Raw genomic sequence first — 16,568 nt, 5'->3', positions numbered from 1 at the left:
AACCACTTTTAAAGATATACTATTATGTCTAATTGGAATGACATTTACATTTTATAAAATAAAATCTATTTTTTACAGTGGAATGATTCTCTAATTGATTGTTATGTATGTAGCTTGTGGACTATTCTATGCAATATGTAGTCTATCGAGTATGAACTATCTCACTTGTCCCAAACACCAAAAACAATTGTATATACAACTTATGCAAATAAACACACTGATAGTTTGTTCTAAATGTTGTGTTTGTCATTGTTACATTGTTACACTTGCCTTTTGAAGGTCATATGAATAAAGTGAATGTTCTATACAGAGAGATCATAGCTGTCAGAGCGTGACCAGTTGTTGTGCCCGTTGTCAGCGGACAATCTCTCTTCCAAAATAACTCCCAATAACAATTCCATAGTGTTATTTACAGTTGACACAATGGTCAGAGGTTGGCGGTACAGTGGCTGAGTTACACAGCAAGAAGGCTCTGGATTCGAGTCCTTTCTGTGTTGAGTTTGCATGTTCTCCCTGTTTCTGGTTGATTTGTTACTTTTGTGACCAAACCTGGCCCAAGATCTGGAGATGAGTTCTGGGAAACTGGACAGCGTTCACCAAGTGCTTCTCATAGATTGCCCAGAGCGAGTCACCCAATGGTTGAAGAATGGGTCAAATACAAAGAACAGCGTTTCCCAGTGGAAACCTGGTGCTTAATCCCTGTCTGTTGTTGGCACAGTTTGATTGTTTAGGCTGCAGGACTCTTTGGCGACCTCTATGGTGCGGATGAGGTTCTGTAGGCCCCACAGGTACCCGTCCTCACGGTTTCCCTCCTGCCAGGGCACGTTGTGGAGCAGTTCTCCCTCTGCTAGAGCCGTCGTCTTACCAAAGTCTATCATCCAGACCTCTGCCCTACCCGACAAGTCATGAAGAAAGAGCAGAGAGCTGCCAATCACCTGGGGACATCCACTTCATTGAGATCATGATTTGTTTTAAGTCATAATCTAAATAACAAAAAGAGGTTACCTCATGTTGCTTGAAAAACTGGGACTTGTGCAGAGCCTGCTGAATCTCTGTGAGTCTGCACAAGTAGGCTTGCTGTGTTAATGAAAAGAGAAAACAAATCTATAAACACAAAGGCTAACCAGGGAATAACATTGTCTGTGTGAAGCGTGCTGAGTGTTTCTCCATGTTCTGTGTTGGATACCATGATGTCAACGCTGCCAACAACAAAGTCCTGGAACACTTGGATGACATCATGCTGTGAGTGTGTCCTCTTAAAGTCAGTCCGACACGTCCCATCACTTTTCTGAGGACAAACAGCGGCCTTGTTATTATCTGACCACTGGCCTCACCTTTGTACTGCTGGTGCCGTTTACCTTGACGCCTTCGATCCTGTAGCCCAGCGTGTGCGTGGAGCTCATTGTCTCCCTCCATTGCATGTAGCGGGGTTTGGTGACTGCACGCTGGGCGTGCTCCTGTGCTGTGGGCCCCCCACTGTCCACCTCCACCATCTTCTTGTACAGGTCTTCTCGAAGGCGGGGCCGCTCTCGAGCCCGCGCTAGATCATCCTCCAGATACGTCCTGGAATAACAGGGTAATAACTCTTTAGATGTACAAGCAAAGTACAAAGTACCAATCAGCTATTAATATAGAGAGCCATAAATTAAGATGAGCTTCAATGTTTAATACTCGTTCACCGACTGCAATACAATAGGTGTTGTATTGTTTGGATTGTTTTTGAGTGCTTCTATATTGGCAGAACTAAAAGAAAGGCTTGCTGAATATAAATATGCCATTAGGACCCGGAATCTTGATTACCCAACCGCAAAACACTTTAAAACCATGGGGCACTCAAACAAACAGGATCTCAAAATTATGCCAAAAGTCATTCAGAGCAACCCCAGAGGGGGACAATTCAGCCCGACCCGAGCCCACGGGCATAAAGCCCGACCCGACCCCGACCAATTATCGTAAAATGTAGACCCGAGCCCGAAATAAACCCGACGTTATTTTTTCATTTTATTGCTGCCAGAAGCGCGGCGCCTCGCGGCGGGGGTGGGGGAGGGTGGGATGGGCTCGCGCACACATGCACCGCAGCTCTGCCCAAAAGGTAGGCAGAAGACCAGACAGGACAGCCCGTGCGTGGAGTGCTGCAGAGTCAGACCTGACTGAAGCGCGCAATCATATTTGTGTGCACTGCATGCTCTGCTCGTGCTGCTTAATAACAGTTGTTACTAAAGTTTATGTCTTTCCACAAGTGTAGTAAACTATTCGTCCATTTTAAAGAAGGTTATGATCAGATTTCGTATTAATGAAACTAAAAAGGTGATGCGTGTATCTTATTCGAGATTAAAAAAAATTAAAAAAATTAAAAAAATTAAAACCCGACCCGACCCAAACCCTACCCTCATGCATGATATCTCGGGCCGGGCTCGGGCCTAAAATCTAACCTCTAATTGGGTGTGTGAGTGGTTGGTGGTGGTCGGAGAGGCCGATGGCGCAGATTGACAGCCTCACTCCATCAGTCTACCCCTCGGCAGCAGTGGCTACAATAGTCATTTACCACCACTGAGTTTGGTGTGAATGAATAATACACAAAATTGTGAAGCATCTTTGAGCGTCTGGAAAAGCCCTGTTGCATTTACAGTAATGAATGCATTTGGATTGGTGTTTGTGGGCATGACTAAGGCCGATATCAAAGTAAAATCAGAACAGAAGACGTTCTCACCGAACTCCCATCTTACAGTCCATGACACAGGGCTGGTGGAAGGGGACAAGCAGGTCATTCAGGTGGAGAAAGGACTGTCCGTCACTCTCCACCACACCATGGTACTGTGGCACAAAGGGCAGCAGGACGTCCTGTTGGAGCTTCTCAAAACACTGCCTCTCGTTCTCTGAGAGCTTCTTCAGAATGGTGCCCTCTTGTGCTGATTTAAAGTTCCCTGTTGAGCATGGAGCAAGTTCTGTTATTTCTCAGACTAGATTAGCGGCTCCCCAACTTTAAAGTGTGAGATGCTGTTTTTGAATAATTGAGAGTTTTGCCTCTTCATCTGCACCTCGAGTAGGACTTTCCCCCAACTTTTCACATCACATAGCACCTCAAAAATATTTGACCTTCCAAGTCCCACCAGGCCTAGATCGAGATCCAATAAAGCACTAAAAACATGTCTAACAATGGTGTTAATAAGACTTAAATTGGACTAAACTGTGTGTGAACCATGTGTAAACCAGAAAAAAACAATCTCAAATGCATTACCCAATCTAAAATGAAATGATCATGATTAAAATGAATAAAGTCTAAAATTTACAAACCATTAGAAGAAGCCAAAGAACCGCTGGTAGTACATTCATATACTTAAATAATAAATGTAATAAAACTAGAATTATGAAATATAGAATAACATGAGAGTTACCTTTGTGACCGGCCAGCTGCACCCAGTTGACTTTACTCTTGGGAGAACCACGAAATGGCCAATGAACCAAAGTCTTCAGCTTCCACCACGACTTGACCTGCACACACCAAAAGCATCTTTACCTTCACACCTCTGTTCAGCATATAACATCATCAAACTAGATTGAATTTGCATGGCTAGGTGTTTTAATTACAAAGCAAATCAGCTAAATGTCTTTGGGCAACTTTAGTAGTGTGATAATAAGCATGCAATAACAGTTATGATATAGATAATATACATCGCAAGCCCTCAAGTTGTCATTTCGCTCTGGTCTATGGTCCTGTGTGGAGGAAATGAAGCTAAAAATATTGTTTAAAAAAAGTGTGTGTTTCAGCTGACTGAGTGCGCTCTGATTCAAAGAGGAAATGAAACAGAGACAGTTTACGCTCAGGCAGAAGCACTGTTAAATGTCAACTCTCAATATGTAGCCCTGGTTGTAGGCTCTCAGGCAGTAAGGGTCCACTGTCCAGACAGACAGAGAGAGCAAATACAACAATCGAAGGACCTGATCGCGGCATGCTTTGGTGTGATGTGGGTCACATCGGGCCACACCTTTGACACTTCTTTTTTTGTTTTTTGTTTCTAAGTGTCATTTGGCTGTTCAGCCTTTAGCACCTAGACCTGCCAGTCAGACAACATGATGTTTGTCAAAGGAGGGAATCCTAAATGTCACAGCAAGGGAATGGCGGCTTCATTGTGCATTCACACAAGAAAGATCTTCTAAACTGATTACCGAAAAACATATTAAAGGTCATCTGACAAGTGAACTTAAATGGAGCCTTTCATCAGGCCTAAACATCCAAACAAACGCACTGACTGATAGGAAAAAACGCCAAGCTTTTAGGAGTATAATTTTGTTATCTTTCACTAGACTTTCCTTTGGCTTTACTCGCACATTGATGTATGTGGAGCCTTAGCTTGTGGATAGAATGTGCACACCTAAACCCTTTCAGATGCTGTGCACAAGGTATTTGTGATTAGTGTGTGTGTGCTATATTCACCTCTACCGGGCCCCCCAGCTGTTCCAGGGTGACGATGCCTCTGCTCTTGCTCTCGTTGTCACTGAGAAAGTCGTCCTCCGACTCTACGGCGGAGGAGCCCGTGGATGACATGGACGAGCAGGACCGTGTTCTGGGGAGCGTCCCGTCCACTGGGAGTCCCCAGTCCTCCTGTTGCAGCTCTCGTGACGAGTCCTGCTCCTCTCGGGTGATGGTAACCTGCGGGATGTCCATGCTCTGTGCGTGCAGCTCACGGTGTCTCCTCTCCGAACTGGATCCCTCTGAAGGTCTCGCAGCAAACAGGTTGGTACTCTTCTTGCGGATTTGTTTGGGCATGTTGGAAGCTTACTTGTTGTTTTCACCTCCCCTCATTCTGCTTTGACACAGCGCTGAACAGTGCACTGTCCACTTCCTGGCCCTCTGCAGCGCGCCCTGACGCATGTGAGTCCCAGCTGCAGGGAAACCCCTCTGGCCCTGTTTCCGTCAGCGCACTCTCTAGTGTAACCAGTAACCACAGTCTGCAGGCTTCACCAATCATCTTCCGCGTAAGTAACTTTCTCGCTTCCTGAGTTCGCATGACCTCGGGTAGGCCTTATAACTGGAGATTCACAGCGCAGCTGTTTTCACAGAGCATCACCATAGGGCTGCACATTGCGCAAACCAACTTAATAGTCTTCCAAGATATAAAGAGATAGAGTTAAAAAAAAAAAAAGAAACGACACAAGGTTGAACAACAGGATAGATTTTCCGATAAACTGACTATTCAGGTTCCGCTATTTTGTTGTTGTTCTTTTGCGCGTCACGTGTGTGCACTCAGTTTCCATGGTTTCAAAGCGTAAACAGAAACCTAACGAGCGGAGACGCTTCTCTCTTATCTGCTCTAACCCAATCGCCTTGGTAAACCATGGACGCGGTGAACCGTGTGAGGATTCCTCCTGAGATAAGAGCTTACGCTGAATCCCATCACATTGTGGAGCTAATTCAGGAGCTGGTGCGCGGTTTGGTGATCGAGCAGCCGGAGGACCCTCTGGAGTGGCTCATCAGAGAACTGAAGAGACCCGAGCGCCTTCCCCGAGTGCTGCTGCTCGGACCCCCGGCGGTCGGCAAACGCACCGTAGCGTCCCGTTTAACCTCGGATCTACGAGCTGTGCATGTGACCACAGACAGTTTGGTGGACGGCTACACGGAGGACAGCGTTCAGGCGTGCTCTTATTTAAAAGAGGACCAGGACATTCCCCCCGAGCTGCTATGTTCTCTAATTCAAAAAAGACTGAGAGAAACGGACTGCTTCAACAGGTAGGCCTATGTTACTAATAATACGATTTCCAGAATGGTGTTCGGGGCCTCTGGGGATCAAAACATTTAGGCCTGATTGATGTCTATGGGCTAAGTTAACACAAAGTCTATAAATGTATTGTGCTTGTTGCATTAAGACATAGTCTTTGTTGCGTATTCTTCTATGACTGAGTGACTATGTTGACAGAGGCTGGGTCCTGGATGGAGCTGTCCAGAGCAGACTGCAGGCTCTGGCCTTACAGAGAGAGGGAGTCCTACCTGAACATGTGGTTCATCTGTCAGCTCCTGAGGATGTGCTGCGGGAGCGGAACCGAGGGCGAATGGTCGACCCAAACAGTGGAAACGTGTATCATCAGACTTTCATTTGGCCTGAGGACCAGACTATTGCAGAGCGACTGGTGAAGGGCCAAGTCATGAATGAGGAGACACTCTCAGCCCGTTTACATCGATATCACTGTGAGATCACCGGACTGAGCGCCGCTTACAAGCCCACCCTGAAGACGTTCAACAGTGACCAGCCGCACGAGGATGTGTACCAACAGGTCCTGTCATTTGTCCAGACACGGTCCTGCCAGCGCACCCCCAGAGTGCTGCTGCTGGGTCCTCCGGGCGCAGGGAAAAGTCTGCAGGCACAGAGCCTCTGTCTCAAGTACAACCTGGTCAACATCTGCTGCACCGAGCTCCTCCAGGCAGTGGCAGCTGATGGCTGTGAACTGGGGGCTCAGATAAGGCCGTATCTGAGAGCGGGACATCCTGTGCCAGACGCCTTGGTCCTGCAGGTCCTGCAGAAGAGGCTGGATAGAGATGACTGCTCTAGAGGGTGGGTCCTCCATGATTTCCCAGAAGAGATTAGTCAAGCCCGGGCTCTGAAGAAAACCTTTCACCACCCAAACAGAGTGTTCTTTCTGGATCTCTCAGATGAGGAGAGCGTTCACAGAGTGTGTCTGAGCGCGACAGACCCAGTGACTGGGCTCAGCTATCACTCCATGAACAGTCCAGCCCCAAGTGCCGAGGTCCAGAGCCGCCTGCAGACCAGCCCTGCACACTCCAGAGAGGCCGTACTCCAGCAACTGCAGCACTTCAGCTCTCAGATGGCTGGCCTCAGGGCTGTGTATCCCGGGGCTATCCACATCGATGCACAGCAAGACCCACAGTCAGTGTTTGAGATCCTAGAGAAGAAACTCACCACAAACTGAGAAAAAAAACAAGACTGTGAGGAAAGAGGCTTGCAAGCCTTTTCAGTTGATAATTTAAGAATGTAAAGTTACATTAAAATAATATGTGTGGACTGCTGCTCTATATTCAAATAATAAATAAAAAATCTAAGAATAATCAGAAAACGTTCTCCTTTTCGGTTGAGAACCTTAGAGGAGGTGGGTCTTAGCCAGGAGAGGGATCTGAGCGACTTTCTGCAATTCTACAAATTAGTTGAGTCATAAGATGCATTTTGAACATCTTGAACACAATCTACTAACATTAAGGTAACTGTGACATACAGAGCACACTCAAGTCATTTTCTGTGATCAAGTTGAAAGATCATCTTGGCAAATAACTCCACTGAAGTCACACATGTCTGGGAAGTAAGTAGCACCCTGCATTTTTGTCGTATGAAAGTCGCTCATATAGAGGAAAGGGTTTGAGATAATGCATTTGTCTACTCTTGACAACATTTCCATGAAAACTCCTACGACAACAGCACATTTTCCAGTCTTAAACTATGTTTACTTACTTTTTTTTAATTTATTACATTTACTCAGTATATCCAAAGGCCTCATTTGCAGGTAGCGAGTAACAGTTCGGCAAGTTCATGTTCAAAAAGGCCCACAAACATATGCTTTTAGCATATTGGAGGACATGTTTATTTTGTTTTACCTCAAGAAAACTACAGACTTTGCTAAAGATTGTACCCAGCTTTCTTTAATTTGACCATTTTTGTGATGTTTATAGATCACTTCCTGATTGGACACTGACAGGAAGTGACATAGATGAAGGCAAACAATTTAAAACTGCTCTCGTGTCAACCATGTTAAGTCAATAAGAAATTTGTGAGTCAAACTGCAAACTGTACCTCATCTATGACACTTCCTGTGAGCAGCTTAAAAATAACTTTTCTGCCCAACATTTCTACATTAAAATTGCTGCTTCACTGAAATAAAATGATAATAATGCAACTGATGAACTTGCAACTGATGTGTTCCTTCTAAATACGTCATATATTCAAAAGCATTAAAACCTATCACAGAATGAGTCTCACCTTGCCGGACTGCTGTGCTCCCTTCTGTCCACCAGACGGGGCTGCAGCAAAGAGTAGCTTTTAAAGGCGAAGAAGAAGAAGGTTGGTTTGTTGTAGCAGCAGGTAGCATCGGCAGAGAAGTCATCAAGAGTCTGAGCCGTGTTTCTCAACTTGAACTCCCGTGACACACTGACCCAATGGCCGTGAGCATGTTGGCCGTCCGGACTGCGCTGCGCGTCGGCTCCAGACTCTCCCTGTCCCCGGTGCAGGGGCTCCAGAGACGGGGCTGCGCGGGAGCCTCTATCCCCGTGGACGACGTGGTTAATGGGCTCACGGACGATCAAATCCAGGTCTGTCCGCCTCGTTTGGTCACTGAGAGGAGAAAGGCACCCTTACCCTTGAGTTAGAGTCTGAATGGCAGCGGTGCACGCGAGTCTGATGACATAACCTGACGTGACCTGTTTGGTAACATTGTCTGGGAAGGACTTCAATGACAGGGCAGTCAAATGTCTTTGGGGAGGGGGGGAAAGTGGTCATCTTTCCACAAATGAAAGTCACCATGCATAAATATGAAATGAAGTGAAAGTTCACTTGGTTAAGAGGGTGGGGGGTGGAGTCTAGAGGACGAATTTCATTGGACGTAGTGGACCTCAAATCCCACGTGACCCTAAATTATGCCATAACAACAAACACATCATCAATAGTTTTTCTTACTAGTTTGACTGCATTTTTGGTGTGATAAAAGTGTAATCTCACGAGCTTCAGGCATAAACAGTATCCATTGTGTGCTTAGTCTTTTTTTTTTCTTTTGCAAACATATTCAAATGTCTTTTCTTATTTTACACAGCTCCGACAGAGTGTCCGTAAATTCTGTGCTGAACAACTGGCTCCACATGCAGACGAGATAGACAAGATGAATGAATTCCCAGCAATGCGAGTAAGTCATCAAAAGTGTTGGTATTGTAATATGGACCCAATACTCTATATGTGATGTGTACGTGTGCTTTTCAGGATTACTGGAAAGCTATGGGGGAGATGGGGCTCCTCGGCATAACCGCTCCAGGTATTTTATTTTAGCGCAAGACCTATTTGGGATAAATCTATGAAACTTGTATGACACGATTCCTCACTGTCCACCTTGTCCCAGAGGAGCACGGCGGCACCGGGCTAGGTTATTTGGACCACGTTATCGTGATGGAGGAAATGTCCCGAGTGTCAGCAGGCATCGCCCTGAGTTACGGCGCTCACTCCAACCTCTGCGTCAACCAGCTGGTCCGTCACGGCAACGAGATGCAGATGGAGAAATACCTGCCCAAGGTTGGTACTGAATGTGATGTTCTGATAGTACAGGATGTCACAAAACAATATTAATTAAAGCATGCCCTGAGCTCTCAGAAGACGCAGATAGATTAGCTCTTGAAGGCAATATAAAGCTGCATGCACGAATTCTATTAAACCCAGCGCGGTTATGTAGCCTTTAGGAACATTTGGGTATGACGTTTTTGCCAGAACATTCACCGCTGACTTGAGCATCGTCAATATTCTGTGTAGCTGCTGACGGGGGAACACGTGGGGGCCTTGGCCATGAGTGAACCGAATGCCGGCTCTGATGTGGTCTCCATGAAGCTCCGGGCCAACAAACAAGGTGAGCATTTATGGAGTTTTGAGACTCCCTCTTGATATCCCCGCTTAAGTCTTAACTTAAACTTACCATATTTTATTCCTTCAATCGTTTATTTGATTTATGTGACAGAAAGATCATGGGCAGCATATCATTGAAAAGCTTAGTTTAAAGAGAGGATGCAAGTTGGTCATTTTATACTCACTACTGTCACCTCAGGTCTATATTAAGCTCGTGCATGACAGCGCTTTGGACCCGAAGTAACAACTTTTTCAGTGAGTTTTGAGTGCAGGATTTTAGAGGCAGTTGTGGTGAATAGGTCTGAGCTCATTCTACACATTAGGACATGGCTTGGACATGTAGGGGGAGGAAAACACATAATTCTAAAATGTTTAAACTCCGTATAGTCCCTTTTAATATTAAACATACCAGATAATCCTATTGTAATTATTGTTATTTTATCCTTTTACATAGATGAATCTTGTAAAAATGCATTGATAGGGGTAAAAAAAAATAAAAAAAATAAAAATACAAGATGCATTGCAGGATATCTCTGATATTGTTTGTAATAATCTGTATCCAATTCTCTGCTCTTTTCTAGGTGACTACTATGTACTTAATGGCAACAAATTCTGGATCACAAACGGGCCTGATGCGGATGTCCTGATAGTCTATGCAAAAACAGATCCGGAGGCTTATCAAAAAGGCATTACTGCTTTCATTGTGGAGAAGGTAAGTTGTTGCTTTCTCTGTACATTGCACATTAGTGATGCGCGGGTCAGGGTTTTTTTCAACCCGCGGGTCCCGCATTTGGAGCAGGTTCTAACCCGACCCGGCCCGCCCCGCAACGTTGTTCTATTTTTACAGCCCGCCCCGCCCCGCACCCGCAACCATTAAAAATTACGCGTTACAACTATGATCCGTATGAACAGCACCGGCGTGTCAGCCCCTCGCGCGCGCGCGCGCTCTCTCTCTCTCTCCCTCCGAAGAGCGCTGGACAAGAGGGAGAGAGGAAGAGCAGAGGTCGGCCTAACGCGAAGTCACACACAGTCGCACATACGGTGGAAAATAGGAAACATGAGCTCCACAAAAGCGTTCTCTGGATCACAAGCTGCAAAACGCTGCTTGTTTTATGAAAATCCGACGTATATTTACGCTAAAAACCTGCTGTAAAGACGACGGAATAAGTTGTGAATGAATTCAATGAATGCACGTACGGAGGCATAGAGTGCCCGCGACCGGCATTTTTTGACCCGCCCCGCGATCGAAGGAGAATTTCACAACCCGACCCGACCCGAACCGCGGGCAGACCGCGGGGCCCGCGGTGGAACCCGCAACCCGCGCATCACTATTGCACATCCATTTGAAAGGGTGACCTGGTGTGGAATCTGATTCTTTGTACAGGGGATGCCTGGGTTTTCTACGGCACAGAAACTGGACAAACTGGGCATGAGGGGCTCCAACACATGTGAGCTCATCTTTGAAGACTGCAAAATCCCAGGTTACTTTAAAGATTTACAAATGACACTAAAAAGAATCAGCAATGTTTTTTTCTCCTAAATGGCATCAGAACTGAGTAGGCCGTGGTTCCTTAAGTCGGGGTCGTGAGCACTGAGCTGGGGTCCCAAGTGGAAATAAAAATATTGATGATGCATTTAATAGGAGAGCAATTGTGAATTAAGACCTAGTAATGAGGTAAATAAATAGCCTTATACTAAACTACTTCTATTTTCCTTTTCTTTTTTTTGCTTGATATCGTCTATATCATTATTAATTTGTTTTTACTGTGGGGGTCCCAGATGGTTCGCAAGGTCATTTTGGGGGTCACAGCCTGAACATTTTGATGAGCCCTGAATTAGGAAGGCACTACCTTTTTTGTTGTTTTTTATAGTATTTAAACGTTGTGCTCAGAACATTGACTATTATGCTGTCCCTGTGTGTGACCAGAGAAGAACATACTGGGCCCCCTGAACAAAGGAGTGTATGTGATGATGAGCGGGCTGGACCTGGAGAGGCTGGTGCTCGCAGCCGGACCTGTCGGGTGAGTTTACATTATAATCAGAACTGCAACATAGAATGTGCGCTCAAGCATTGTCAGAACGGCTCTGTTGTTAAATGTGGGAGTGGGAGAGTGGGATTTGAGCAGGACAGTGCAGTGTTACATTTGATTGCTCTTTCTGTCCCAGGATAATGCAGGCTGTTCTTGACTCTGCTGTGCCCTACCTCCACATCCGAGAGGCTTTTGGCCAGAAGATTGGACACTTTCAGGTTTGCTATAACCAACAAGTAATGTGAGCAGTTAGACTTACAGTAGCTTTGACAGATGAAAATTCAGCGTAATTAAGTTCTGGACTTTGCTGGTGAGCCAGGTTTTTTACTGCTTTGAAAAAGAGACTTAAGCCTGAAAGTCATCTGGTGAATGATGAACTTTAAAACAGCCTGATGACCCTGTTAAACTTTTTAAATTAACTTCTAAACATGTGCTGTAAATCAACATTATCAGTAGTTGCTGCTTAGCCCCCTTGTTTTATCCACTCTATATGACATTATGCATGTGTTTACAGTTAATGCAGGGAAAGATGGCAGACATGTATACCAGGTTGAGTTCTTGTCGACAGTATTTGTACAACGTGGCTAAAGCCTGTGATAAGGGGCACTTCAGCGCAATGGTAAGAAACACTTATTTGGCCTATATATTGTCAGACATCTGTGGTTTTAACTGTACTTCTCTGTTGTTCAGGACTGTGCTGGAGTCATCCTGTACTGTGCTGAGAATGCTACACAGGTCGCTCTGGAAGGTATTCAGTGTTTAGGTGAGTACAGCCTCAACATAAAAACTCATACATGCTGACAGGGCCACTGCTGGCCATGTTCTTATTTATTTATCTTGCGGCATTTAGGAATATAAAAAGGCTATTGTAAAATTATGATTAAATCAACAGGATTTAAAGGTTAAGTGTCAATTTCAGACGAGCATGAGACACAGATTTCTCTCAATATAAAAGGCAAATTTTAATAAAGGCTGGTTTATACTCCAGCAGCACCTTCGCTTTGTTTAGTGCTGTTCTTCTGATGGTCTGTGTTACCACACAGTGACACACAAAGGGGCATTGAACAAGTAAACAGGCTGTCAGTGTTTTATCATTAGATAAAATGATGATAAAACACTGATGATACCTCATGATTGTGTCACTCAGTGTCTGTGGGCTACACTGTATAGGCGCCGTCTGGTGCAGCAATGAGCCTGAAAAATAAACTGAACATTGTCTTTATTCTCGTTCAGATATTTGAACCAATTGGTCATGAAAGCTTGTTTAACCAGCTAATAATAAAACTATTTGGAGATAGGCTTTTAAGTTGTTTTTGGAGATATAGGCTCCTTCCGAAACCATCAAATTGCTAAGAGCTCTTACGCCAAACCGGATGTGCGTCAGCGTCCGCCATGGCAAGTTGCTTCCGAATTGGTAAGTCAGTTAGGAAGTAGTTAGGAAAAGGAGCCTTGATGCTAACTATCATAGCTACTTTAGCATAGGGACCTCTGATGCTAACTAACCAGTGATTAGGAGCTATGTGCCATCCCATAAGCCACTGCACCAAACCCCCCCCCACCCCCCTCGCCCCCACCCTCGAGTGATTCATGCGCAACCACTGTTGATTGACAGGAGCACATTTAATAATAAAAATAATAATAATTAAATATTAAGATTCTGCACAAGCCAAACTTTATAAAAGTGATAAATCCATGTTGTCGTCCCCACAGCTCAGTCACATGTCAGTGTTAAAGAGGAAACTCAGTAAACGGATTAAATGCTTTTGTTTTCATTTAGTAGAAACTTAAGCCACATGGATCATTTGCATAATGTAGCTTTATGAAACAGCTGTTGAAATAAAATAACACTAAAGGGAAATGTATGGATCATTTGGATTTATTTTTCTCCTTAAATGTCTTTGTTTGGACACTATGTTGTTGTTGTACACTAGGGGGCGACATGCACTTTTGTTTGGCCTCACTCCACCAATAACTTTAAAGAAGAAGAAAAACAGCTGTTGGTGATGTCACTTCCCTTTCCCCTGTTTAAGGACGGACGGATTGTTCAAATTCTGCTGAAGCTCTAGTTCACTAACTGCATAGATCTAACAGTCGACCCCATGAAAGGTTAAGGAGTTAGTTGCTAGTGTTAGTGCTTAGAGGCTACAATTTGATGGTTTCAGACGCAGCCATAAAGTTTGCATAGAATTCAGGTATCAGAGTTCCCCTGTCCACTAAGGGGTGGTATCGCAGCAATGTCAGCACCTCGCCAAGATTACCAAAGAGAAGTGCTACCCTAGGCCCAAACCTATGATTACTGAGGAATTGATTACATTTTAGTCTGTGGTAAGAATGCAAGATTTGTCTGTGATTTTGGATTGTTAGCGGCACTGGCAGCAATTTCATGAATGCTTCTTCTTCATCGTTCTCTACTACAGGAGCCAAGATAAGCCTATGCACATTGAAGTGTAACATCTTCAAATTTACAAACCCAGTCCAGGGGATGATATTTAAAATCTCTTCAATGTCTGAGGGGCTACAATAACATTTGTATCATAGATTAGTAAAGACTGTGTTCCTATGGCTCTTTCGATTATATTTTAACTGAAGGGTCTTAAGGCAGTGTTCGGGAACCCCTGGGAGTCCTTGAGCAGTGACCATGGAGTACTTAGAAGTATTTTTTAAGTGAAACTATGTAGTATTTCAATATTAATTTCAAAGGAAAGTTAATTTTAATTATGTTTTTCCGTAAAATATTTTTTGAGAACGTCTGATCTACACTGCTCACAAAAACTTAGGGCACACTCAAAAAACACATCCTAGATGTCAATCAATTCGATTTTTCGGATGAAAATCTTTATTCATAGTGTAGGGCAATGTGTTGAGAACAAAATAACATAAGACTGATAAATGGAAATCAAATTCTCAGCCCCTGGAGGTCTGGATCCAAAATTATAGTCAAAATCAAAGTGACAAATCAGGTCACTGGTTGATCCAAAGTCTGTAGAAATTCCTCAAAACGAGTCTGTATCATCCTCAGTAGTGTGTGTGGCCTCCACGTGCCTGAATGCACTCCCTACAACGCCTGGGCATGCTCCTGATGAGACCACGGATGTCCTCCTGAGGGATCTCCTCCTAGACCTGGATTAGAGCATCAGTTAGCCCCTAGACAGTCTGTGGTGCGACGTGGCGTTGATGGATGGACCGAGACATGATGTCCCAGATGTGCTCTATTGGATTTAAGTCTGGGGAACGGGCAGGCCAGTCCAGAACATCAATACCTTCATCATGCAGGACCTGCTGACACACTCTTGCCACATGTGGCCTGGCATTATCATGCATCAGAAGGAACCCAGGGCCCACAGCACCAGCATATGGTCTTACAATAGGTCTGAGGATCTCATCTCAGTACCCAATGCCAGTCAGGGAACCTCTGGCTCGCACATGGAGGGCTGTGCGGCCCTCCAATGAAATGCCTCCCCAGACCATCACTGACCCACCACCAAACCGGTCATGCTGGATGATGTTGCAGCAGCAGAACGTTCTCCAGGGCGTCTCCAGACTCTGTCACGTCTGTCACATGTGCTCAGGGTGAACCTGCTCTCATCTGTGAAGAGCACAGGGCACCATTGGCCAATCTGCCAATCGCTGTGTTCTCGGGCAAATGCCAATCGGGCTGCACGGTGTTGGGCAGTAAGCACCGGCCCAACTTGTGGATGTCGGGCCCTCAAACCACCCTCATGGAGTCGGTTTCTGACCGTTTGAGGACCAACATGCACATTTGTGGCCCTCTGGAGGTCATTTTGTAGGGCTCGGGCAGTGCTTCTCCTGTTTCTCCGAGCACAAATGAGCAGATAGCGGTCCTGCTGCTGGGTTGTTGACCTCGGTCGGCCCCTCCCAGGTCTCCTGGTGTACTGGCCTGTCTCCTGGTATCTCCTCCATGCTCTGGACACTGCGCTGGGAGACACAGCAAACCTTCTTGCCACAGCACGAATGGACGTGCCATTTTGGATGAGCATCACTCCCTGAGCAGCTTCTGTGGGTTGTAGATGCTCCTCATGATGCCTCTAGTGGTGAGAACACTGGACAAATGCAAAAGTGTTCCAAAAATACGGTACAAAGGATGAAGACAGGGAAATGGTCTGTGGTCACCACCTGCAAAACCATTCCTCTTTTGGAGTGATCTTGCTAATTGCCGCTCATTTCCACCTGTTGTCTGTTTAATTTCCACAACACCAAGTGAAACTGATTCACAATAAGCGTGGCTTCCTAACTGGACAGTCTGATATCCCAGAAATTTGATTGACTTGGAGTTACATTGTGTTTTTTGAGTGTGCCCTAAGTTTTTGTGAGCAATGTAGAATATCAGAGAGGAATTAACGGGTAAAGATTTGTTTGCTTTCATCTCTCCACAGGTGGGAATGGCTACATCAATGACTACCCAATGGGGAGGTATTTGAGGGATGCTAAGCTGTACGAGATCGGAGCAGGCACTAGTGAGGTCCGTCGCCTCATCATCGGCAGATCCTTCAATGCTATGTACAGATAAAAGGACTGCACTAAGTCCTCCTGCGTGAATGAACAGTTACTGATACCCACTGCCTTACGCGTGACTTCCTCATCCAACAAATAATAGAACCAAGCAACAACGATGAACAGCCTCTTTATCATTGGCCAGAAACAACAACCTGTCCTGAGTGATCACATTTGCAACTATACAATAACCACGGGCTAAATGTAATGATGATTTCTAATCCAACACTCCACCTTAGCTCAAGGCAGCTCCATCAAATACTGCAAATATACGGTTTTATCTTGTTGAATTACTTCTGAAATGTGCATAACAGAAGAGGATGTCGCAGTTTGATTGGTGGCTGGTAAATTCTCTGGACTGTATAAGCCTTCAGCAGGGTATATGTGTTTCAAGCTGCTGCCTGAGAACTATGTGTTTAGCAAC

General features: G+C 45.1%; 3 protein-coding genes across 3 annotated transcripts; 2 read left to right on the top strand and 1 right to left on the bottom strand.

Moving 5' to 3' along the window:
- Positions 1 to 113: 113 nt before the first annotated feature.
- On the bottom strand, positions 114 to 5,071 carry itpka (inositol-trisphosphate 3-kinase A). Its single transcript, XM_079573893.1, has 7 exons — positions 4,436 to 5,071; positions 3,396 to 3,492; positions 2,711 to 2,924; positions 1,359 to 1,563; positions 1,187 to 1,288; positions 1,006 to 1,077; positions 114 to 935 (listed from the first exon to the last, which is right to left on the bottom strand). Exons 1-7 carry the CDS (start codon positions 4,766 to 4,768, stop codon positions 693 to 695), a joined length of 1,266 nt encoding a protein of 421 aa, XP_079430019.1. The 5' UTR covers positions 4,769 to 5,071; the 3' UTR covers positions 114 to 692.
- A 165-nt stretch (positions 5,072 to 5,236) lies between these two features.
- On the top strand, positions 5,237 to 6,955 carry ak8 (adenylate kinase 8). The gene is made up of 2 exons (XM_079573891.1): positions 5,237 to 5,728; positions 5,916 to 6,955. The coding sequence occupies exons 1-2, from the start codon at positions 5,337 to 5,339 to the stop codon at positions 6,922 to 6,924; spliced, it is 1,401 nt and encodes a 466-aa protein (XP_079430017.1). The 5' UTR covers positions 5,237 to 5,336; the 3' UTR covers positions 6,925 to 6,955.
- A 1,078-nt stretch (positions 6,956 to 8,033) lies between these two features.
- On the top strand, positions 8,034 to 16,248 carry ivd (isovaleryl-CoA dehydrogenase). Its single transcript, XM_079573892.1, has 12 exons — positions 8,034 to 8,311; positions 8,809 to 8,898; positions 8,973 to 9,024; positions 9,109 to 9,278; positions 9,513 to 9,606; positions 10,184 to 10,314; positions 10,987 to 11,083; positions 11,530 to 11,623; positions 11,769 to 11,850; positions 12,147 to 12,251; positions 12,323 to 12,395; positions 16,027 to 16,248. The coding sequence occupies exons 1-12, from the start codon at positions 8,159 to 8,161 to the stop codon at positions 16,158 to 16,160; spliced, it is 1,275 nt and encodes a 424-aa protein (XP_079430018.1). The 5' UTR covers positions 8,034 to 8,158; the 3' UTR covers positions 16,161 to 16,248.
- Positions 16,249 to 16,568: the final 320 nt, after the last annotated feature.

The sequence above is a fragment of the Gobius niger genome, assembly GCF_951799975.1.
Source record: "Gobius niger genome assembly, chromosome: 16".
NCBI classification, from domain to species: Eukaryota; Metazoa; Chordata; class Actinopteri; order Gobiiformes; family Gobiidae; genus Gobius; species Gobius niger.
Note: the sequence above shows the minus strand (reverse complement) of the source record. Positions and strands in the feature narration are given on the sequence as shown.